Below are 25530 nucleotides of genomic sequence, written 5' to 3'. Positions count from 1 at the left end.
AGCTCCGTATTGCGCATGCGTGACGGCGGCATGCGCCGAGGCTTCTGGGTAGGTCGCTCAACCCCTCCTCTCAGTTAAAGGCTCTGCTGCAGCTGTGGCGCCGCTCCTTCCAGGATGGCTGCCTTCGCTGTAAACAAGCCCGGAGCCGGAGTAGACAGTGGGCGACAGGGCAGCCGGGGGACGGCTGTGGTGAAGGTGAGGGAACCTGCGTGCTCTGTTCTCCACCTGCGGCCTCCCATCGCTTCGTCCTGGAGACTTGGCCGCCGCCGATGTGCGGGGCCAGGCTTGGCCGGGCGGGATGGGCGGCCTCTGGAGCCCGGTGGGCATCACAAGCCCTTGTCCCTGTCCCCTCTCCTCCGTGGTCCTTACCCAGCTGGCCTGGAAGTTGCCTGGTCTTCTAACTCAGGTGTCAACGTCGGCCAGGGGCTGTTTGTGAAAAGCACCGCGTGGGCCGGTGGAAGTTGACCTGGATTGGTCTTTCCCCCTAGTCTTCTGTTTCTAGTGATGCCTCAAAAGGCATTGATTGGCGTAGTTGTACTAAACAGTCCTTACAGTAGACAAGGATTGTGGTAGCTGTTTCAGCTCGCTAATAATCTACTTAAGAAGGTAGATGTTCATTCGCATTTGACATGGAAGGTTTAAGTTCATACAATGTGGCAAGGGACCAGAGTCTGCCTTTTAACGTTGCACTGTTTCAGTAATCATACATGTACGTTTTTGAGCTGCCTCTTGCTTCCGAATAATGCAGTGTGAAAGCTTGTGCAGCATAGTTGGGCATTAACACTAGATGCATGGAGGATTCTCTGCTTAGAAGATGCTACCATACATGTACACAACGCATTCAGTGCAAGTACCTGAAGCTCAGTTTCCCCACCCACTGTAACATAGATCTGAAAGGGGCGACTGGTTTAGGGAGTAACTTTGAAAAACATCTATAGCCGAGAGATGTACCACAACTCTTTCTGAGTGTGTTGACATCAGTCCATTTTTTTAAATTCCCAGAAGTGATTTTAATGTACACTTGGATTGGTCACAGTGAGCCAAGTCTGGTTGAACATTGCTTTTAACTTGTCAGATGGTAAATAATCCTTTGTTGTTATTGTTGTTTTAAACAAAGGTCAGTTTTTTGCATACTTTATTGTCGATCGGTTTTTATTAGTTGTTGATTCAGTTCACTTTTTATATTAATGAAATCAAGGTACAAAGACCTGAAATGTAGAGGAACCCTCATTAGGCATATTTTATGTTGGAAATTTAATATTTTGAATTGTGCCTTTTCCAAATAGAGAATACCTGCAGAATATTTTGTGAATTTAAAGTTTTCCCCCCATAATTGGAATGCGTATCATGTCATATATTCTCCTTAGCACTTTCTCAGCACGTTTTACCATACGATATTCTGTGTAAATAATATAAAACTTTGGTGTCCTGCAGTTATGGTATATGACCACACTATAATTTATCTTTCAATTTAGTATTTATATGTTTGTTTTGTTTTTAATGATACAAATAGTGTTTTTAAGAAATAATACATTGATCTTGTCGTATATGGGCTGGGGATGTGACTCAGTAGTAGAACATATTCCTGATATATGCAAGACCCTGGGATTTCCCAGCAGTAGAAACAGTGAAAGACTAATAACAAGGAAGAAAACATTTGCATTTTGTCCTGTGTGTATGATACAGTGCGGAATAAATTCCTTAAGTACTGCTAAATTGTTTCCATGGATGCTGTTAGTACTCAATGAATTTTTCATGTCAGTCAGATTGTTTTCCTGCACTCTCATTAACACAAAGCTTTAACAATTTTTGAAACATTATCTTGATGTAGTTATTCTTCATACTTTAATGAGTTAGATTGAGTTCTTTTATAATTAAAGTTTTCTTTATACTTAGCTTAATATAATTTACGATATTTAACTTGTCTCCTTGAGTTTCTTTTGAGCTACACCGGTATGTGAGGCAGTGATGAATTACCAGTAATACTGTAAACGATGTTTGCATCTTAATTTCTAAGTCTAAATGTATGGGTGAATCAAGTTTAAAATTGTAATAGTGCTAATGAGATTTCCACTCTAAAAATTTTTTTTTTTACTTTGTGTTGTATGTATTTGGTGGCTTCAAACTTTTGTTAGATTTTTTTCATAAGTACATAGGTGCTTTATACTTGGAGTGTACTGTTCTGTGCTCTTATTCTAATAAGGAGATACAGGCTACTTGGTTATAAAGTATTGAAGTATTTGGGTTAGACAGGCAGATAGATACTCAGAGTGCATGGGAACTCAGAGAGTAATGTGGTTGTTTCAACTGGAGTGAGAGATGCGTAGACCAAGAGATATATTATTTGGGAAGTTTTTGATTAATGAAAATAGAAGCTTAAAAAAAAAGGAAACCAGTAGGTAAATGTTTACTGTTTCCTCAATGTTAATTAATATACAGAAGAAGGAGCCAAGAACACTGTCCTGGGCTGGGATGCACTTGGAGCATAGGAGTCAGAGGGTATGGCAGTGAGGCAAGGGACCAGGCTTAGACTGTAGTGTCTTGATAGGACACTGGACACTGATAGGACAATGGAATAATTCATTGTGAATGTTTTTAAAAAGTAATTAAAACTGAAAACAAGCCCAAAGAAGATGGCTGCAAAAGCACCGAAGATGGTATGCTGTTATAGTTACAGTTTATGACTATAAAATATTAACCCATGTACCTGAGAAATGAGGGTGAGCCAGTTCTCACGGCTTTTCTCTTGACTGCCTTTTGGTAAGTCATATACCTATTACCACTAGATAGACAAATATTTTCTAAGTCAGAGCTACTTTATCAGTGAGAATAGGCATTGGGATTTAATTCTCAGCTATGTTTTTGCCTTTGCATCATTTTGTGAAATCCAGAATATATTTGAACATCCTTAGAGACTTTCTTACAAGTTCTTTATAGTTTAGAAAAGTGATTGTCATCCTAAAACACATTTAGCTGGACATAGTGGCACCTCCTGTAACCTTAGCATTTGGGAGGCAGGGGCAGGAGTGTCATTGCTACATTTCAGGCCAGCTTGGACTGAAGTCCACTCAGGGATACTCAATGAAATGTCATTTTACGAGGAAATAAAACAGGTTATAGAGATACTATTCTGTTGAGAGTACCAGCTGCTCTTTCGAAGGACTGGGGGTTTGTTTGGTTCCCAGCACCTACATGATGGCTCACAGCCATCTATTACACTAGTTCCAGGAAATGTGATGCCCTCTCCTGTCCTCTGTGGGCACCGCACAAACATGGTGGAGCATACCTGCAGGCAAAACTCCATACACAAAGTAAAAATAAGTCTTAAAACATAAAAAAAAAAAAAGAAAAGAAATAAAAGCAAAATGATTAATGATTGGAGTTTCAGTAGAATTATGAAATGTTGCATATTTGATTTTCAGAAGATTAGATTATGTTAATTACTTTAATTTGGCAACATAAGAGTATTTCAAAGTTTTACTTTGGCAAGGTCTGTCAAATGGAAATGGATAAAAATGTGACTTAATGTTAGAACTTTTTGAAAAAATTTTTTCATGGAGGAGTAAAGTAACAACGTTGATTCAATATACTAAGTCAATTTTTTTTTAAATCTAAAATATTTGAATATTGTTCCAGTGGTGTTTATAGAGCACATGTTTCTGTTTCACATGCTAGGTTCTGGAATGTGGGGTTTGTGAAGATGTCTTCTCTTTGCAAGGAGATAAAGTCCCCCGCCTCCTCCTTTGTGGCCACACCGTCTGTCATGACTGTCTCACTCGCTTGCCTCTGCATGGAAGAGCAATTCGTTGTCCATTTGATCGACAAGTAACAGACCTAGGTAGGAAAATTATTCATGTAACACAAATATCACAGAAGAAAACTCTTCACACTTTTGGCCTTTTAGATTATGTTCCAAAGAGCGTTCAAAATTTGAGTTTCTATTAAAGTCAGTGGGGTCCTAAGGGTAAGCTAGCCCACTCTTAATTACCAGTGGAAATCTAAAATTTTTATATTCAATACTTAATACAAAGAACGTTAAGAAGTATCAGAAATGTGTGCTATCCTTATTCAAAGAAACGAGAATACTTCATTCATCACAGATTAAATCCTTTGCCTAGAGCTATGAATCCAGTGCCTGTTTCCTTTAAAATGAGTGAGCAGATGTTAAAATACGTATTAAGTCATGTGAGTCTCAATATATTTTCTTACTTTTTTTTCTTTCTTTTAGTTTTGTTTTTTGAGATAGGGTTTCTCTGCTTAGCTCTGGCTGTCCTGGAACTTGCTTTGTGGACCAGGTTGGCCTTGACTCCAATATCCACCTGCCTTTAGCTCACCAGTATTGGATAGAGTCATACACCACCATGCCCTGCCCAGTCCTTGCACACTTCTAAAGCTACCTTGGAATCAATGTTGCCATACTTTAAAAATTAAAAATAATGTGTGTGTGTGTGTGTGTGTGTGTGTGTGTGTGTGTGTGTGTGTACACACAGGTATGTTTGACCAAATTGAGTTGTCAGGCTTTGCAGCAGGTACCTCTATCTGAGGATCTATCTTTCTGGCCCAGATTTAGAAAGTATAACATTAACATTTGAACAGTTATTTCAGTGTAATATAAGTTCTTAATTTACTATGTAAAATAAAGGAATTATCCCCAAAATAATTTTTTTTTTTGAGACAGGGTCTCTCTGTGTTTGCCTTGGCTGTCCTGGTCTCGCTTTATAGACCAGGCTGGCCTCGAACTCACAGTGATCCACCTGCCCATGCCTCCCGAGTGCTGGGACTAAAGGCATGTGCCACCACGCCTGGCCCCCAAAATAATTTTTAAGGCTGATATTTTTTCCCCGATCTTTTGTATTACTTTAAATTTTACTCATTTATATATTTTATGTATGTATTCACCACCTGCATGTATGTCTGCATGCCAGAAGAAGGCATCAGATCCCATCATAGATGGCTGTGAGCTGCCATGTGGGTGCTGGAAATTGAACCCTGGTCCTCTGGTAGAGCAGTCAGTGCTCTTAACTGCTCAGCCATCTCTCCAGCACCCAATTAGCAGTACTTAAGACCAGGGTTGGTAGGAGCGGTGAACCAACTCTTGCAAGTTGCCCTTTGACCCCCACACTTGTGTTGTGGTGCCTTTTTATATATGTATGTACATATATATCCACACACAGAAAATAACATAAATGTAAATTATTTAACTATAAAAGGAAGCAAGGGTGTCTTTTAGGACATTAAGAAACATGTTTTACTTGTTTTCTTAAGGTTTTGGCTGTCTTTCACATAAATAAGTAGTATGTTTTTGCTAGGAATCTAATGCAAGACACTAATGATGCCAACATTAACCTACTATAAGCCATGAGATAATAGTCACGGAAGAGATGTCTTTTTTAAGGTTCATTTATTGACATTTTTATTCTGTAATGAAAATATTACTATTTCTTCATGTTTGACATAGATGTGTAGAATTGGCCATGTTTTGCAAATGTAGGCTAGAACCTTTGTCCACTGTTTGGGGGAGCCCTCTACCTTCTCTGTAATACCACAGTTGGGGTTTTTACTTCCAGGGTTTAAAGTAGAAGTTTATGACAGGCAGCAGCTGGTCACATCTCAGGTTAAATCAAGACTGCTGTCGTACCAACCTTAGAGCTGCCAACTATGGCATGAGTAAAGATTGTAATGACTGTAATTTGTGGGTGCATTTAACTGATTTGTCTGTGGAATCTGCTAGTGGTTTTAGATTACTAGCTTCCAGGTTTTTAAAGGGTGGTTTGTATTTATACCATAGAAATAATAACTTGTGTATGTACATATTCATATTATACATGTGAATGAAGAAGAGCCAGTGCTCCTCAGCATGTACAGAGGGACGGAGCCTTTCTTGTCTACCCCAAACTTTGAGGATTTGCAGGAACAACAAAAGTCTGTGTTGTTTTAAACCATCAAGACTATAGAGGTTGGGGCTGGAGAAATGGCTCAGAGGTTAAGAGTGTTGTCTGCATTTCCAGGGGTTCTGAGTTCAATTCCCAGCAACCACATGGTAGCTCACAACCATCTATACTGGGGTCTGATGCCCTCTTCTGGCATTCAGGGGTACGTGCAGACAGAGCACTGTATACATAATAAATAAATCTTAAAAAAAAAAAAGATTGTTGAGGTTTTTATTACAGTTGCAAAATTGTTAGGTCCTCCTGGGAGTTTGTGCATTCCTTCGTAATGTCTAATTTTGGGAAAATTGTCAAGGCTATATTTTTAAATGATTGGCTTGGATACTTTAATGGTTATATAAGTGGAGTAGATGGGCCTCAGCTTGTTCAGTACATGGGACAAATGGAAACAAGGAGACAGCTTTGCGGAGGGACAGCAAAGCAGAGGAAGGCATGCCTGAGTGGTCTGTGTGATGGCAACTGAGAAAAGAGGTCACAGAAATCAAAGAGGGGTAGGATGGCTTCATTTTAAAAACCAGAGAATGTTTTGGGGTTTGTTTCTAAAGAAAAAAAGAGGGAAGAAAAAGGCAAGGAGCTTGGTAGAGCTTGTCACCTTTATGATTTTACATTTTTATTCTATTGACCAACACCAGATGGCCGCAGTATCAGAAAGTGTTTGTGCTGAGGAAGGAAAAACAGCAGGTCCTAACTGCTGAACTAGCTGGCTATCATTTGTCGGCTCAGAAGCAGTGGATGTTTGCATGTGTGTGTACGAATATGCGCATGTTCTTATATGTTCAGTTTGGGTCGAGGAACCATCTGTCCTTATTCAAACCTTCCTAGAGTTGTGTCTAAAAGGGCTCACTCTCGCTTTGTTGTGAGGCTCCTTGAGGAATCTTCTTAATTAAAAAAGCATTTTTATGAGACAGGCGTGGTGGTGCACGCCTTTAATCCCAGCACTTGTGAGGCAGAGGCAGGTAGATTGCTGCAAATTCGAGGCCAGCCTGGTCTACAAAGTGATATACAGAGAAACCCTGTATCAAAAAACCAAAAAAAAAAAAAAAAAAAAGTATTTTTATTTTATGTGTATGGCTACTTTACCTGCATCTATATAATCACCTGGTGCCTGCAGAAGCCAGGAGAGGATATTAGGCCCCTCAGAGCTAGAGTTGAGGCAGTGAACCACCTAGTGAGGTGTTAGAAGGCAAATCTGATCCTTCATAAAAGCAGCCTGTGCTCTTAACCACTGAGCCATCTCTTCAGCACCCACTGTGAGAAATTATATAATCAGTGATAGGAACAGGTTAAAAGAAGGGTGTGGAATCTTTAGCTCTCCTAGTTGTAGTTTACTGAGAGATGTATTTTTTTTTTAATGTCCATTGTATGTTTTATACAGTAATTTATAAATGTGAATTGTAGCTTATTTTTGTGGTCATGAAAAAATAGATTGTAAACAGTTTCTTCTTGCCTCTCCTTCCCCCTCCCTCGTGTGTCTGTGCGTGTGTATGTGTGTGCATATGTGTATGTGTGCGTGTGTGTGCGTGTGTGTGTGTGTGTGTTGAACTGAGGACCTTGCACATGCTGAGTATATTCTCTGTCAGTGAACCAAACTCATTTCCCCTACAATATCTTTAAAAAGAAATTTGTGTGTATACTGTGGGTTGAACCTAGGGCTTTACACATGCTCTGCCATTGAGCTTAACTCCTTTCCCCTATAATAGCTTTAAAAAGAAATAGAGTAAAATATAGTAGTATATTGCACACTGCTATAAAGGTAAATATTAGTTTGTCAAGTTTTTAAAAAAAAATCTATTCATGTGTATGCATGTGGCACTCATGGGTGTTTGTGCATACGTTCGTGCTTGTATGTGGGTGACCAAGGTTGATGTTGAGAATCTTTGGGAACTGGACAACGTTACTAGTCTTGCTAGTGCTTGCTCTGGAGAGCCCTGTTTTTACCTTTTGATGCTAGAATTACAAGTGAGCCCCCATACCTACTTGGATTTATGTGGGTTTGGGGGACCCGAACTCTGATCCTTACCTTTTGCAACAAGCACTGCGGAACTTTATTTTTTCTCGTGTGTGTGTGTGTGTGTGTGTGTGTGTGTGTGTGTGTGTGTGTGTGTTTGTTTTCCTGTTGTATGTAGCTGTAAAATATTTTTGAAAACTCGGAATGTGTTTTCTTGGGGTGCTGAGGAGGTCTTTGGTAACATTAACAAGCCCCTTTGCTGGCAGCTTTTGGACATTATTATTGACTAAACTATGTATGGTAGAAATTACTCTTAAGATATGAGGCAAATTGACTAAACTTCCATTTTGTTATATTTGCTTTTGTTTTCATATTTGTCCTAGGAGATTCAGGTGTCTGGGGTTTGAAAAAAAACTTTGCTTTACTGGAGCTTTTAGAGCGATTGCAAAATGGGCATATTGGCCAGTATGGAGCTGCAGAGGAAGCCATTGGGATATCTGGAGAGGTACTAGTGGGCTTGTTGAAATACTTATCATGGGGGTTTTTGTTTTGTTTGTTTGATTTTTTTTTTCTTTTTTGAGACAGTGTTTCTCTGTGTAGCTCTGGCTGTCCTGGATTCATTTTGTAGACCAGGCTGGCCTCGAACTCACAGAGATCCACCTGCCTCTGCCTCCCTAGTGCTGGGATTAAAGGTGTGCGCCACCACCCCTGGCAAGGATTCTTTTAATACTAAAATATTTCCCAATATTTGTACAATATTACTTTGTTTGCTTTGCCTGTGAGTTTTTAGAAACCCAGTTTGGTTAAGGGAGTCCTGTGGCCGCCTAGCTAAGCTCTATCAGCGGACTAGTTGATGTGCTGTAGCTGGTGGTTTGTGGGCCTTGCTCTGTTCTGTAGTGTGTTGTTGCATAATGGATTAAAGTTTCCAGAACTCCTTCTGGCTCTAGAAGCCACTTATTTTGAGGATCGTTTCACTTTCCTCATTTTGGCTTTCTTTGTTCAATTCCTTAGTTCTTTGTTTTTATTTGGAATGATTAACAACAAATTTCATCTTAAAATATCATGTACAACCTGGTTAGGTCAATAGAGAAGATTGTGGGGTTTTATAGTTCAAACTTTGCCATGTTTTATTGAGTGTTCAGTTTTAAGACATCAACTTTTTATTAGAGCATCGTTCGCTGTGATGAAGATGAAGCTCATGTTGCATCTGTGTACTGCACTGTGTGCGCGACTCACTTGTGCTCAGAATGTTCTCAAGTTACTCACTCGACAAAGACACTAGCGAAGCATAGGCGAGTGCCTCTGGCTGACAAGCCTCATGAGAAGACCATGTGCTGCCAGCACCAGGTGCACGCCATTGAGTTTGTTTGCTTGGAAGAAGGTTGTCAAACTAGCCCACTCATGTGCTGTGTCTGCAAAGAATATGGAAAACACCAAGGCCACAAGGTATGAACTTAACCCAGTTGGGTGACTGTGGAAGGAATTCAGCCTTCCATTTGTTTTCACTGACCTGTTTGTTTATGTGAACACATAAACTTTCTTTAACTTTTGAGCAAAGTTAAGTGATTAACTTAATGAGTTGGTCTCAGTAGCATGGAAAAAACTGAAAATTTTAACTTTCAAATGGTGTAATTTCAGAGAGGCTTCATGATTATTTCCATCAGGAGACAGAAAGTCTCATCTTTATGTGCTTGTTTTGTACTATACTGTATTGCTTTGGTAATACTTGTATCTACTGATAGCGCATGATGTAATTTTGGACACTCTCTTGGTTTGTTGTATAGCAGTACATGGAATTCCAACTTCTGATTTATTCTTTTTAGTGAAGCTTTCCTAAAAAAGGAGTGAAAATAAATTAGGTGGCTTTTTTTTCTTTTCTTCTTATGTTGTACTTGTTTGAAATGTGTTACAAAAGCCACTTGTGGCTCATGTTTATTAATAGTAAAAGTGTTTTAAGTAGTTTTGTAAGTCAGTAGACACCCATGAGTTCTTTCCTGTAATTGTGTTGCATTGATAGCATGCGGTACTGGAACCAGAAGCTAACCAGATCCGAGCATCAATTTTAGACATGGCTCACTGCATACGGACGTTCACTGAGGAAATCTCAGATTATTCCAGAAAATTAGTAGGAATTGTTCAGCACATTGAAGGAGGAGAACAAATAGTGGAAGATGGAATTGGAATGGCTCACACAGAACATGTATGGATTCTTTCCTTCTCTCTTTGTTTTCTTAATCTTTTTCATTCTCATCTTTGCATCGTCTAGTAAGTATCACACAATTACAATCACACACAAAGTACCACACTGGACACTCAATATGAGTGTGTATGTGTGTTACACTTCTTTTTTATATATCATGCTTCGGATATGCTGTCAAATATACTGTAATTTCCTACCCATAACACAAAATAAGATTAACCTTGAAAGTCTCTTATAGATTACACACCATTATATATGTGTGTGTGTTTATATATACAGTAACATATTTATGTTTATATATGCAGCTTATATATATATACAGTAATATGTTTATATATCTCTCTATATATACACTGGTGTCTGTCACATAAGAAGGTTTCAAGGTTGACACTGTTGCGTGTTGTGGTAGGGAGCGTATTTGGTGGTGTATAAGAGCTATAACTCATCGTGCAGTTGGGGGAGACTCCTAGGTGACATGTCTAAACTGTCAGGGCCTGAGGGAGTTCAGTCAGAGAGAAGCGTGGGCTGGGAGTCTAGTGTCCCAGGAAGGGAAGTACGCATGCAAGGGATTGGAAGTAAGGGCTGGGTGAACTGTAGCTTCTTAAGCTTTAAAATCTCTGGAGATTTGAACTGGGTCTGTCAAGAAAAAAAAAAATTGAAGAGTTAAAGGGCAAGGAAGTCACTGTGGAACCTGTTAGTCATGCTGGAGACTTTAATGCTTGAACTTAAGAGTAATTATGAGCCATTAAACTATTGACATAGGAGCAAGACAATCACGTTTACATTAAAAACTGTTACTGTTAAATACAGAAAATGAATTGGAGGAAAGTAGCAGTAGAATCAGGAAGATCTATTAGGACCTTGTTGAAGTCATCTAGGTTAGGGATGTTTATATCCTGCAATATTGCAGTGGCAGGAACAACGAAGATGGAGTTGAGATTTTAAAGAACAGTAAGTCTTGGCAGCTAGGTGTCAGTATTGATTGGTGGGTGAATTGATTGGTCAGAAAGTTAAGAGAATTTATATTGTGAGGACCAGTTTGCTGGAGGTGATGGCAGTAAGCATGGCTAGATTCTGGAAATGTTTTGAAGTCAGCAGAATTTGCTAAGACTAGTAATGGAATATAAAAGGGATGTTAAGGATGAATTGCATTTTTTATCCTTCCGTCCTTCCTTCCTTCGTTTCTTTGTTTATTTTTTTTAAACTTCAGTAACCTGGATGAAGTTACCATTTATTGAGATAGAGGTAGTTAGGTTTGGAGATGGGGAAAACTGGAGATTAGATTCCATTTTGCTTCAGATATAATTTATAAATAGTTAAATATTCAGAATTCAAAGATGATATTTAAATTTTGATACTTTGCATATAAAGTATTTAAGGTTTTAATTGTTTAAAATTTACCCGTGTCTTCATAGGTCCCAGGTACTGCAGAGAACGCTCGATCATGTGTCAGAGCTTATTTTTCTGATTTACATGAAACTCTGTGTCGTCAGGAGGAAATGGCTCTAAGTGTTGTCGATGCTCATGTTCGAGAAAAACTGATTTGGCTCAGGCAGCAACAAGAGGATATGACTATTCTCTTGTCCCAGGTTTCAACAGCTTGTCTTCATTGCGAAAAGACTTTGCAGCAGGTAGGTAATTTAAAGGTGGTTATTTATACTTTTAATGTCAAGAACACAATTATCAGAGATACACTCTTCTCTTTCATTAACTTAGCAACTGGGTTCTACTGCATGTGTTAGCATTGGTTTTAAGACATGGCCTCTAATTTCAAGTTGTTCCACCAACTGTAGTAGTGTCCTGTTCATGGTTTTCCTGTCATAAGGGTATTGATTCTAGGACCTCTGCAGTGCCAGTCTTCACTTATGTATTAAAATCGTCTTCCTTCAAGGGCTAACTCACATGTTTACTCTTGGAAGCTTTAATTCATTACCCACTTTGCAGATGATTTACTTTTTTTAATTAGTGAGATTCAAGGGTGATCTAAAAACATGTCACAAGTGGGATATATAGGGATAATTATTACCTTATGAGTTGTTGAAAAACTGCAGTCTAATTTGTGCTTTGAATAATTATGCTGATTTGAAATTATAGTTTAAAACTCCTACCAATGTCAATATTTTTCTTACATGTCTCATTATACTTAGAATGTGGCCAGCCTACAAACTCATAATTAGTCTTGTTTGCTGGGAGCCCTTGTCATATTGGCTTGTAAAAGTCGACGCATGTTTTAGCTCACTCTCTTTTGCTCTGGTACAACACTGACAGAAACCACATTGGTGCAGGGAAGGGGTTTATTTTTATCTCACAGGTAACAGCCCATTATTGAGGGAAGCCAAGGTAGAGGGAAGGTGGAGACAAGACCTGAAGCGGACAGTTGGAGGAGTGTTACAGAATGGCTTGCCAGGGCTGGCGCCACCCTCCTTGGACTGGGCCCTCCAACATCAATTAGCAATCAAAAAGTGCCTCATAGTCGTGCCCATGGGACACCAGTGGAAGCAATTCCTCAGTTGAGATTGCCTTGTCCTATGTGTGTCAAGACGTTCATGAGCAAGATTTCTAACACTATATATGCCATTTGTTGTGGTGTCTTCAACCTCGTCATACTCTGTCTGCTTTTGATACTGGGGCTAGAGTTGTACGAGTGCCTGTATTGTCCTCTAGATCGATCTTGTAGTAGGGAGCAGGAGAGGGACGCTGGGAGGCGGGAAGCAACTTGCAGTGGGTTACTCTTGACTTGAGTTTCTCTGAATATCAGTTCACATATAAAGATACCGAGTTTTTGAAAAGCTCAGTTTTAGTTTCATGAGGTCCTTCTTACAGGTTTATTAAATTTCCACAGGCACTGTACATTTGTGGTACACAGATAAACATACAGACAAAATACTCATATATTTATCATTTAGTTCTTGGTCATGTTGATGTTAAGTGTTCTCAATGTGAAGTTATTAATAGATATATGCAAATAAAAATTGAAAATGCAAAAAGAAGTTTATGTAGCTGGGTGTGGTGGTGCACACCTTTATCCTAGCACTAGAGAGGCTAGGTTAAGTTAGGTTGATCTCTGTGTATTCAAGGCCAGCCTGGTCTACAAAGTGAATTCCAGATCAGCGGGGGCTATACAGAGAGACCCTGCCCCAAAATAATAATAAAAGTGTATGTATATATGTATGTATGTATGTATGTATGTATGTATATATATATATGTATGTGTACATATGTATGTGTGCATATACAGCTGTATTGTGAAATACATATGTCCAGATGTATATTTATATGAAGGCCACAGGACAACCTCAGGTGTCATTGTAAGGAGTGCTGTGTACCTCCTTTTACATATGGTCCTCCTGAGCCTCAGGGATCCTCCCATCTCTCACTCTTGTATGTAGTCTGGGGAATGATTTAAACAGCTGTACCTTCAGTTTTGAGTGAATACCACAGACACAGACTAGAGAAGCCCCGTTAAGGCAGCCAGCTGGAGTTCTTGATTGATGGACTCCCAGACAGAGCAGGGTGTCTCCTTGGATGAGGTTTCCAAGTAAAAAGACAGATAGCCCAGGTGGAGATGACATTATCAAATTAGGTGTTCACAATATCCAGCAGCAGAAACCAACTGGAGAAGTTCGGATAGAGTTCCCCATTGAGCTTTCTCTCCATGGATGAGCTTCCTGTGCTCCACTTGAGACTTCTCTTTCTCACTGTAAGCACTTTTGTATCATGGGCTAAACAAACAATAGTAGCATGTTTGGAATTTGTCCTCTAGCAGTTTCTAAGGATATGATGTGTGCTGGCTAGTTCTATGTCAACTTGACACAGAATCGAGTGATTTTGGAGAAGGGGTTCACAATTGAGGAAATGGCCCCCACTGGATCAGTCTCTGGGTAACCCTGTGGTATACTTTTTGATTGATGACTGATGGAGGTGGGCCCAGCTCCTGTAGGTGATGCCATCCCCAGGCTAGTGAATGTCAGCATCCTAACCCTGAGTGCTATAAGAAACAGACTGAACAAGCCATGGGGAGCAAGCCAGTGAGCAGCACTCCTCCATGGCTTCTGCATCAACTCTTGCTTCCAAGTTCCTGCCTTGTTTGAGTTCCTGTTCTGACTTCTCTTAGTGATGCACTATGATGTGAAACTGTAAGCTGAATTAACCCTTTTCTTCCAAAGTTGATTTTCATTATGGTGTTTTATCACAGCAGTAGGAACCTAACTAAGAAATGATGTTTTACTCTTAGTCTCTTTTGCTGTTCCCTTTCTTACTTGTCACAGAGTTAAGGTGCTATCCCATTGCCAGACAAGGGGTCTTGGAAGACACTTAATGTAAACAGGCTCAGCTCTGGTTCCTGAGGCAGCCCGTGTGCTGTTTAACTTACACCTTTCCAGCACTACAAGCAAGTTCTGGGGATTGAATTGAGCTCCTAACATTTACTTCCAATACTGCAATGTTAAATGGTTTTTATTGAAAGTTGATGGAGTCTCCATTTCTGTAAGAAAAACTTCATGGTAAATGCTGTCTTGTTTTCTAGGATGATTGCAGAGTTGTCTTGGCAAAACAAGAAATCACAAGACTGTTAGAAACCCTGCAAAAACAACAGCAGCAGTTCACAGAAGTTGCAGATCATATTCAGTTGGATGCCAGTATCCCAGTCACGTTTACAAAGGTGATATACTGTCCTTTGTTTCTGCCTGTGCTGTTTGCAAATTGTTAGTAGCCTGAAATGTAAATCAACATAAAAAGAACACTAGCAAATTCCTAAGTTGTAGAATTTCAAGAGGAACTTTAATCAATACGAAATTAAAATCAAACGAGACTAAGTCTCTTCGTTCTCATTTCCCAATTTAATTGCAGCTGTACCCAAAATATAAAGTAATTTTACATTTTAAATACTTTATTAGTTTTATTAAGTATTCAGCTAATTCAGATTGCTCAGATTTTTTTCAAAGTAAAAAAAGAATATTTGGGAGACCATATCACAAAGCCGGTGGTCTTGAATTTTCTGTGTAGTTGAGGTTAGTCTGAACCTCCTTTCCCTAACCCCAATTGCTAGTATTTTATGTGTACACTACCATGCCTGGCTTCCAAACGAATTCCTTTTTTTTTTTTTTTTTAAAGATAGGGTTTCTTTGTGTACAGCTGACTGTCCTGAAACTTGTTCTGTAGACCAGGCTGGCCTCCAACTCACAGAGATCCACCTGCCTCTGCCCCCTGAGTGCTGGGATTACAGGCATGTGCCACCATGCCCGACTTTTTGGTACACTTTTTAATTGGTTTGAATTTTTGTTGTTGTTTAAGAGTTCTTTATGTATCCTGGATATATATCAGTCCCCTGTCAGCTTTTTTATTTGTAGACATTTTATTACATTTGGTAAATTTCTGTTTTACTCTACTGATTATGACCTGTTGGCACAAAGGCTTTTAATGTGATGTAGATTTACTATCTTTTCTTGCTTCTCTGGCCTATGCTTTAGTATCCTATCCAGGCAGTTAGACTCAAGGCGTTGAAATGTTTCTTTCGTATCCTAGCCTTATAGTTGTCAACCTTTTTCTTTAGTTCACTTTGAGTTAATTTTTGTGAGTGGTGTAAGATGTGGAGCTCTTCATCTTTTACAACCAACCCCCATTTACTCGGCTCAGGCCAGAAGCCCGCCTTTTCTCTGTGAGAACCCTTGGTGCAGCTCATGCCACTGTATTATACATGTGTGACGGTTGTATTAGGATGCTCTGCTCACTTGATTTGTTTGGTTTTGTTTCAGTCCACATGTTTTTCATTTGTGTAGCTCTGTAAAATATTTTGTTGTCAGAAAGTGTGAAATCTCTGACTCTATGTTCAAAATTGTTTTAGCTATGCTCCTTTGGTACTTTTTTCTTCCTCTCAAAGTGTTTTTGTTTTCTGATCTGTACCTTGGCACATGGTATACAAATACTGAAGGGTACTTTTACCTCATGTCATTGGGATTTGGGTGGAAGTTACACTGACACCTGAACAATATTAATTTTTAGATCTGTGAACATGGGATACCTAATGTCTTTGTCAATTTTTTACAGCAATGCTTTCCACTTTGTTTTGTTTTAAAGATTTTTATTTTATGGCTATGAATATATATATATATATATATGCATTACCATGTACCTAGTACCCACTGAAGCCAGATGAGGATGTCATAGTCCCTGGAACTGGAGTTACAGGCTGTTGTGAGCCTCCATGTGGATGTTGAAGACTGAACCTTGGTCCTCTGCAGCAAAGGAGCCACTGAGCCATCTTGCTAGTGTTCTCCCCTATCTTTTTAAAAGTTCTATTTATTATTATGTTTTGTAGTTTTCAGAATACAGGTCCTTCAAGTCTTTAGCTAGGCTTATTATTAAGTTAATTGCTTTTGATACTGTTGGAAATGGTACTGCTTTCTTAAATTCTGTTTTTAATTGTTCATTATTGATGAAAAAAATGGAACTTTTCTTTTCCCGGTGGCCTTGCGTCTTACAACTTCTCTAAATACATTTATATTAACAGTTTTGGGGAGGGTGGTCTTCAGGGCTTTCTACATAAAGATCCTGTCATTTATAAAGCGAATTGTACATGGTTCTTTTTAATTTGGATAATTTTACATCTTTTCTTTCTTTCTTTTTTTTGGGGGAGGGATGTGGGTGGTTTCGAGACAGGGTTTTTCTGTGTAGCCTTGGCTGTCCTGGACTTGCTTTGTAGACCAGGCTGGCCTCGAACTCACAGCGATCCACCTGCCTCTGCCTCCCAAGTGCTGGGATTACAAGTGTGGGCCACTGCGCCCGGCCCATCTTTTCTTTCTTAATCATTGTAGTAAAGACTTCTAAATTAGTAGTGTGTTGAATACTCCTGTAATACCATGTTAAATAGAAAGCTAGAAGGGAGCTTTGTCTTTTTCTTACCTTGAGGGTTAACTATGGGATTTTCATGTGTATGGTTTCTATTCCTGGTGTGTTAAATTTTCATTATAAAATCATAATGGATTTTCTCAAATGTTCTGTAGGAATCACCGTATGGTTTTTGTCTTTCATTTGTTGCTGTGGTATATTGAGCTGATGAAAGTCTGTCTTCCAGGGATAAACCCCATTGGTCATGGTGTATAATCATTTTAATTGGTTGGTGAATTCAGCTTACTAGTATTTTTTTTTTTTCTAGTTTATATCTTGCTATATCTGGTAAGGGAAAGAGCAATGTCGGGCACTAAGAATGCCTCAATTTATTTCTCTTTTATTCGTGTACTAGGGCTCAAGCTTGGCCTTGTCTGTGATAAGAAACCTCTTCCACTCACTCTAGCCCCAGTTCTCCGCTTGGCTTTGCACTCGCCTAGGTGCTGTGGCTTCTCAGCTAGTGTCTAGGCTTGTTCTTATGATTGGATTTTTGTCCTTTTATTATTTTGTTTCTCAGCTGCAGTATTGGACTACATTTGGAAGCCCATATGTAGATGAAGTTGATGCTTTTGGAGCAGTTGATCTTAAGTAGAATGAAAAGGAAGATTTCTTTTAAGTTTTTAATATTAACATTCAAAAAGAAAATAAGATTCTAAAAGGGGGATTAAAAGCCAGGAGAATTTTGTATTAGTAAAAAAAAAAAAAAAAAAAAAAAAAGGAAGCAAAATCATAATTTCTAACAACATATAGCACTTATATGTGAGGAAGGAGTATATAGATTTTTACATAAATTTGAAATATAATCTGGTAATAATTCAGATAGACAAGTAGTGTAGCTAGAATCTATAAACATGTTCACTTCAGGATTCTTTTTTAATATATATTTTATTACTTTATTCATATTACATCTCAATGGTTATCCCATCCCTTGTATCCTCCCATTCCTCCCTCCCTCCCATTTTCCCCTTACTCCCCTCCCCTATGACTGTTCCTGAGGGGGATTACCTCCTCCTGTATATGCTCATAGGGTATCAAGTCTCTTCTTGGTAGCCTGCTATCCTTCCTCTGAGTGCCACCAGGTCTCCCCATCCATGGGACATGGTCAAATATGGGACACTAGTGTTTGTGTGAAAGTCAGTCCCCACTCTCCACTTAACTGTGGAGAATGTCCTGTCCATTGGCTAGATCTGGGTAGGAGTTTGAAGTTTGCTGCACATATTGTCCTTGGCTGGTGCCATAGTTTGAGCAGGACCCCTGGGCCCAGATCTGCTCGTCATAATGTTCTTCTTGTAGGTTTCACTTCAGGATTCTTTAAACAGCAAAAGTTCAGAAATGATCTGAAATCTAACAGATTTGTTAAATTGTAGTTCAGAGATTATAATTAAGTTATCAAAATAGTTTGTTCAATATATGTTAAAATGAATGCTTTCCATATTATACTGTAAGTGAAAAATAAGTTATGTTATTTGTATAATACTGTTTTTCAAAAGCGTATTTGGAGGGTTAGGACATACTGTTTTTGAGTCATTCATTGCAAGGTGAGGCCCTGAATTTAGTTCCTAGCACTAGAGAAACAACCAAACAAACAACAAAGTAAATGAAAAGTACATTTGTTATATGCTTCTTACCCAGTATGGAATGTATCTGGATTACATCAGTATTGTATTATTAACAGATTCTTCTGGAAATTTATTAGTGGTATTTATTTGTAATTAATTTATCCCTTTTTTGATGTTTTTAATTTTTATGTTCATGTGTATGCATATACATGTGTGTGCATGCACCTGGAGGCCAGAGGTCAGTGTCAAGTGCCTTACAGTATTTTGAGACAAGGTCTGCCACTCAATATGTATGTCTAGGGATCCACTTGTCTTAGCTTCCTGGTTCGCCTCAGTACTGGGCTTAAAAACATGAAGTACTATGCTCAGCTTTTATAGAAGCTGGGCCTCTGACCTCAGGTTTTCATGCTTACATAGCAGGCCCTTAGTCACTGCTCACTCCATTTAAAGTTTTTTTTTTTAAGCACAGCTTAAAAAATGTTATATATAATCTGAAGATATATAAAATCTTCAATTTTTTCAATACCACAGGACAACAGAGTTCATATTGGACCCAAAATGGAAATCCGAGTCGTTACTTTAGGATTAGATGGTGCTGGGAAAACTACTATTTTATTCAAGTTAAAACAAGATGAGTTCATGCAGCCTATTCCAACAATTGGTAAGTTTGAATATTGATAGGCAACTGGCTTATAGCTAGCTGAGGTCTCCAAGCATGGTATTGCTGTGCAGGTGGCTTGGCTCTTTTCTGGCCCTAAGGTGTCATGTTTCAGGAGAAAAAAAATGAGATTATGGTTGTGGGGCTGAAATGTGCATGGTGACATAGCATAAGGGACTGAATGTTGATGGGACAGTCAGACGGAATAGCTTATAGAATCTGAATGACTACTAGGAATGAGGAGGTGGCAGTGGTACAGAGCTGGCGGATGTGTGGACGTCCAGGTTCTGACTGGTAAAACAGTAGAGGGCTGGCAGCTGTGAAAGACAGACATCCTCGAAGGACTAGGAGTACAGTTTGTTTGACTTCGGCAGCTACTGTTATAAGCAGACAATTGCTAACTCAAAATTACAAACAGGGATTTGTGATTGGTGTGTCATTCACTGGTAAACATTAAGTACAATATAAAATAATGTTTTGTTTTGTTTTTTATAAAACAACAGGTTTTAATGTGGAAACCGTGGAATACAAAAATCTAAAATTCACCATTTGGGATGTGGGTGGAAAACACAAATTAAGACCATTGTGGAAACATTATTACCTCAACACACAAGGTAAGACTCAAAAATAACATTTGTATTTTTAACTTAAAAAATTCTTAAAATGAGTTTGTGGTACTCTGATTTAATTAGCAAAACTGTTAAAAAGAATGATGGAATTTGAGTGGGAGGAGACACTGGAGGAGGATATGTGTAAGTGTATTTTATTTGTGTTTTTAAAATAATGGTAAAACTGGGGTATGCACTTTTAGTTTACTCATGATAGGCCATCGTTTCAGAGTTAAAAAAAAAAAACACCTTACCTCCTTTTGGCTGTTATTAAAGTTGAGCTCTATTGTCAGTATTCCTGTGGGTAAGATTGCTGACAGTAAGGTAACATGAAGTTGAGTTTGTTGAGTATATGTGTACTCTGACCAACATTTGGCCTACTGTAATTGCTCAACAGTTCTATTCCCTGACTTATAATCAGTGTGATCCCAGAGGAACCTATGTGGATATGTACCATTTGGTTCCACGTAGCCTTTATTCACACCTGGCTCAATTCTACAATTTTTATTTGTTTTTTGAGACAGGGTCTCACTTTGTAGGCCAGACTGGCCTCGAACTCACAAAGATCTGCCTGCCTCTGCCTCCCAAATGCTGGGATTACAGGTGTACACCACCACGTCAAGCTTCCATTCTACACTTTTGTACTTCCTCCCATAAAGCATGTACATACTTTGAATGTCATCCTATTCCCATTTAAATGGCAGGCAAATTTTTACCTTGGAAAATTTGATATTCTAGTTAGTATGAGCCCTAACTAACAGAAGGAAGTAGAATTTGTGTGTATATAAACATATTATATTCTATTATAGATAAACTGGGAAATAACTTCAATAATAACAGAATGCTATGGGGCATGAAAAGACAGAACTATTCTAAATTAGGCTATATCTTAAAGGATATAAAAGTGGATTTAGGGGGGTAGATCAGGACCAAGAGTTTAGGCTGGCCTGGCATATATATCAATCTCAAAGCTAGCATGAGCTGTGTAGCAAGACCTTGTCTCAAAAAAATGAAAGGCTAGGGATGGAGCTCAGTGGTAGTGTTCCCATGCAATACATGTATGGCCTTGGTTTTCATTCTTTGAATGAATATGGTGGGGGATGGGAGCCAAAATTGTGATAGGTTTGAAGTTCCAGTTGTCTTTGGATCTATATGTGAAGGAAATATTAACAGGAAGAGAAATAGTAGCATGGTATTTTTAGGAGCATTTAACTTACATGTTAAATTCAAGTGGAGGATGAAAATAGAGCTGGGAAACAAGATTTAGCTAGAATAATGAAAGGAGTTAATACTTGGTTAATTTACTGAAATTTAATAAATGACTGTTTTCTTGTGTACTTTGGTAGCTGTTGTATTTGTTGTTGATAGCAGTCATAGAGACAGAATCAGTGAAGCACACAGTGAACTTGCAAAGTTGTTAACGGAAAAAGAACTCCGAGACGCCTTGCTCCTGATATTTGCTAACAAACAGGTAATGGATTTTTACATCAGAACACATTACTTTAGTAGCTTGGTATATTCTGTGTTATAAGTCAGTTGAGAAGATTCCAAAGAATCAGTTTAATAGATATTTATAAAATTCCTGCTGTGGAAAATGTTACCTTGGATATACTAGGGTATAAACACACATACTGATAAATCAAGTAACTGATGCAGTCAAGGATTGAGTGGGAAGGGCTAAATTCTTAGATCTTGAGCCTAAGCTTCTTAGGAGGGCAAGAATGCTTTTCTTGTTTTGTTTTTCAAGGCAAGGCTTCTTTGTGTAGCCTTGGCTGCCCTGGACTTGCTGTGTAAACCAGGCTGGCCTTGAACTCACGGAGATCTGCCTGCCCCTGCCTCCTGTGTGCTGGGTGGGATTAAAGGTGTGCACCACCATGCCTGACCGAGAGAATGTTTTTAAAAGAAGTTGTGGTTTCTTTTAAGTTTTATGTGCACAAGTGTTTTATGTGCATGCATATCTGTGCATGTATATGTCTTGTGCCCAGAGGCCAGAAGCAGATGTCAGATCCCCTGAAATTGGAGAAAATAGACCACTGTAAGCCACAAGCCTTACTAGTGTGAGGATAATTGGGTGCTGGGAATGAAATTGTGGTTTATGTTTTACACCACAGAGTCATCTCTCCATTTCTCTGAAGTAAAGTTGAATACAGCAGATGTCACAGGAGGGGAAAGTAGAATGAAGAATAAAGAATTCTCACCTCACTAAAAAATGAACAAGAACAGGCAACCTAGCAAGAACTAAAACATCCTTTTTTGTTCCAGTAAACATACAAATAAGATAGCTGAGATGTTGCTGGCAGTTACTAAACACAACTTACTACAAGACAATGGCAGCATTTTTTCAAGTTTTAGATGTATATACCCCTTTAACTGAGGGTCTATTGCATATCGTGTTACCTTAGGATAATTTTGTAAATGTACAATAACTTAACCTTATGATTCAAGGGGTCTAGGACCCCTTAATAGATACCAAAGCCTTTGGATGTTCAAATTTTTTTTGTAATATTTAGTATTTGTGTATAACTTATGCATTTTTTCTATATACTTTAAATCATCTGTAGGTTATTTATAAGAGTGAAATGTAAGTAGTAGGTTAATAGTTGTTAGCTCTACCTTTTAGAGAATAATGACAAAAGTTTTTGCATGTTCTGTGAGGAGCTTTTACTGGTTGTTGCCTCTGGGAAGTAGGAGCGTGAGGTGTTGAGAGTGGGCATATAAAAAAGTCTAGAAAGGTCTAATCCTGATAGTTGAGTCCGTGGATGTAGAGGGCTAACATGATTCATAATAGTATATGAACACAATGACTTCAATAATGGTAGGATTGTTAAAGTACATTGCATCCATGCAAAAAAAAAAGTGCAGTTTTAATTTTAAGATAGTCTACGTGTGTTATATTGAAACAGTAACTTCCTGTTAAGTAAAAACTCAAACCATCAAGGCATAAAGTATATACTTGGATTGTAGTTGTAAAGTTTCTGGAAAAATATGTAAGAAATTACTACTGTTTGTTCTTGGGAAAGATGAAGGGTAGAAAAAACTACAACCTTCATTATATAATTTCTGCATAAGCCATTTTTATGCTACATAGGTACTACCCTTCTTTTTGGGTGAGGAGGAACTAGATGGCTGATGCCTTACAGTGACCTTGGCATTGTCTTTCAGACAGGAGGCATAGGCTGGGGTTGATTTCATTATATTCTCATATAATTCTAACCAAAACTCTTTGTTCTTTCAATTAATTTCAGACTAGTTGCTGAAAATGAATGTAGGCTTTGTTTAGGACTCAATTAGAATGTTGTAAGTAGTTTTCTGTATAATTAGTAAGAGTTAGAAAAATGATCTCGGGGAAGGACTGTTAAAATTATACTCTGTGTGTCCTTTAGGATGTTGCTGGAGCACTTTCGGTAGAAGAGATCACTGAACTTCTCAGTCTCCATAAACTGTGCTGTGGGAGGAGCTGGTACATTCAGGGCTGTGACGCTCGAAGTGGCACGGGCCTCTATGAAGGGTTGGACTGGCTGTCGCGGCAACTTGTAGCTGCTGGGGTGTTGGATGTTGCTTGATTCTAATGCAGCAGCTGTTTCAAGCTTATGGTTAAAAGTTACTTTGCATGTAATGGATTCTAAGAAATTCTACGTCTCAAATATGATAGTTAACTTAGGATGTGTATATAAGAATCCTGGACTGAGAAGTATACTATTGTTTTAAAAAATTATTCTGTGGCAAATTTAAGTGACCATATTACATTGGTTAAATAGAAATTTCTTGGATAAACACTTTCAGAAGGCACATTAGGTATTGGAAAATTTCAGTTTATATATTACCTGTATATTGGGAGAGAAGTGGTCACAGAGAATGAGGAAGAGGTTCTTTATTTCAGTGAAAAGCAACCAGTGGAGTGCCTAGGGAGTCTGCTGTCTTTGCCCCCGCCTGTCAGTTTTGGCTGTGCTCAGCAGTAGACGTGGCAGCCGTATGCTAGAACTGAAGCTGTACTGGGGTAACAGGATTGCTTTACTTTCACGTGCAGCATTAACATCACTAATGCTGGGGACTATAAAGTACAGAAAATTAGTTTTTTCTACAGTTTCATTGTAACTCTTCTAAAGCTTTCTGCATAATGCACAGTGAGAATGAAATACTAAGTGGGCCTTATCATTAAACCAATACTAACCTGAGAACAATTAAACTGTGAAAGATGTGTGGTCTTCACTCACAAGAACCATTTCCAGAACTGGGCCTAGGTTTATTTCCTAGGTCAGAGCCCTAAGTTAGTCCTTTAGTTGTTCAACACATTTACTTAGGCTACATAATACTGCATCCTTTGTTGGTAAAGTGTCATAAGTCACATCAGAAACCATCACTCTTATATGAACACATAGAGACCGAATAGAAAACTGCCTGTACCTTGGGAAAGGTTATTCAAACAATGGGGAATGCTAATTTCTTTAACATGGTTCCCAAGTTGAGTGCTTTTGAGAATAAGAAGGATCAAGGTTCTTCAGGACAAGGTCTCAGTTAAAAGAACATACTAAAGGAAAAAAAACAAGTTTACATTTATTATGGCAGTGTTGTGAATAAAACTTTTGTGTTCTTTACTGTTTATTTGTAAAATAAACTCTTATTATGGAAGCATGATTTCTTACATTTAAATAGCTAGATTTCTTGTTAGTAATGCTCTTCTTTAGGATGAAGTTGAGAGTTGTATCTTACTGCAATTGTTACAAAGGCAGTGATGGCTGACAATAGGATGTGATTTTTAGGTGGCACTGTCTGGTTCAGTTTTTTCAAATGTACTTAAATTTTTTTTTTTTTTAAGGCAACAGCACTAAAAAAAAGCCCATCAAATATTATGGACAATGTGTAAATAAAAATATAATATTTTGTCCTTTGTTTTTCAAGAAAGTAACTGGTCATGCTGTTACAAGTAGTTTGTGTGCACATGTAATACTTTGTAGTTAAATTATTTAATATTTGATTTTATTAACTGTGAAAAATAAAGATGTTGCATTTGCTTGTGAGACCTTGAACTATTTTCTGGTAGGTAACTGAAAATGTGTTGACACTAAGATGTGAACTTGATTTTCTTGTAAATTATGAAGTTTATTATTTCACTAATTTTGTTAAACTTTGTAATTCATATTCTGAAATATAACTAAACATAATTTAAAAGTTGTACATAAATTTGACTGTAATATAGATATACTGTAGTGTTTCTGTGTGGTTCTTTCTTTTGGGTGGGCTCAGTGTATATGTACATCCTTTGATTCATCATTTGTTAAGATTGTACTAGTTTCTTCTGGGAAATGTCAAACTTTAAGAATCAGCAGATGTTTTAAGTACAATATATTAGGATTTGCCTGAGTTCCTATATTACATCTAATTATTATTGAATGAATTATGTAAAGCATGTACGTCAAGTGTATAGCCCTGGCCTGTAATTCAGAAATGATTTATAGCCACCAGAAGCCATTATTTGCACTTACATATACGATCAGTATAGAAAGCAATAAAAGTGTAAGTTATAAGGAATTCTGTTATCCTAAAAGCTGCTTGTTAATAAATTGTGACTCTAGCGTCATCCTAGTTAACAGCTTAAGCCATTATTAGAACTGGGCATAGTTCAATAGTAAAAACACTTGTCTAGCATGTTTGAAGTCCTAGGTTTGATCCCTAGCACAGGAAAAGAGAAAAACTTCATTATTTTTGCTGTTTCTAAAAGAAACT

The 25530-nt window shown here is 38.2% G+C and overlaps 1 protein-coding gene and 1 long non-coding RNA gene across 2 annotated transcripts in view; one reads left to right on the top strand and one right to left on the bottom strand.

Annotated features, from left to right (window-relative positions):
• The first annotated feature begins 37 nt into the window (after nt 1-37).
• On the top strand, nt 38-25006 carry TRIM23 (tripartite motif containing 23). Its single transcript, XM_084802035.1, has 11 exons — nt 38-195; nt 3676-3838; nt 8280-8401; nt 9064-9342; nt 9914-10096; nt 11512-11727; nt 14622-14756; nt 19072-19201; nt 19702-19812; nt 21153-21277; nt 23190-25006. Exons 1-11 carry the CDS (start codon nt 115-117, stop codon nt 23367-23369), a joined length of 1725 nt encoding a protein of 574 aa, XP_084658161.1. The 5' UTR covers nt 38-114; the 3' UTR covers nt 23370-25006.
• LOC311609188 overlaps nt 16523-25530 on the bottom strand; it is a 79855-nt gene continuing 70847 nt past the window's right edge. The window contains exon 2 of the long non-coding RNA XR_014783310.1: nt 16523-16848. This is a non-coding gene — a long non-coding RNA (uncharacterized lncRNA). The remainder of the gene's footprint in view (nt 16849-25530) is intronic.

The sequence above is a fragment of the Acomys minous genome (assembly GCF_964271855.1).
Source record: "Acomys minous genome assembly, chromosome: 11".
Classification (NCBI taxonomy): Eukaryota; Metazoa; Chordata; class Mammalia; order Rodentia; family Muridae; genus Acomys; species Acomys minous.
Note: the sequence above shows the minus strand (reverse complement) of the source record. Positions and strands in the feature narration are given on the sequence as shown.

What these genes read in the sequence shown, in the direction of transcription:
- TRIM23 (XM_084802035.1), top strand. Translation starts at nt 115, where the DNA reads ATGGCTGCCTTCGCTGTAAACAAGCCCGGAGCCGGAGTAGACAGTGGG. An exon ending in TCCCAGTCACGTTTACAAAG is followed by an intron (nt 14,757 to 19,071) that starts GTGATATACTGT and finishes TCAATACCACAG; the next exon opens with GACAACAGAGTTCATATTGG. An exon ending in GCAGCCTATTCCAACAATTG is followed by an intron (nt 19,202 to 19,701) that starts GTAAGTTTGAAT and finishes ATAAAACAACAG; the next exon opens with GTTTTAATGTGGAAACCGTG.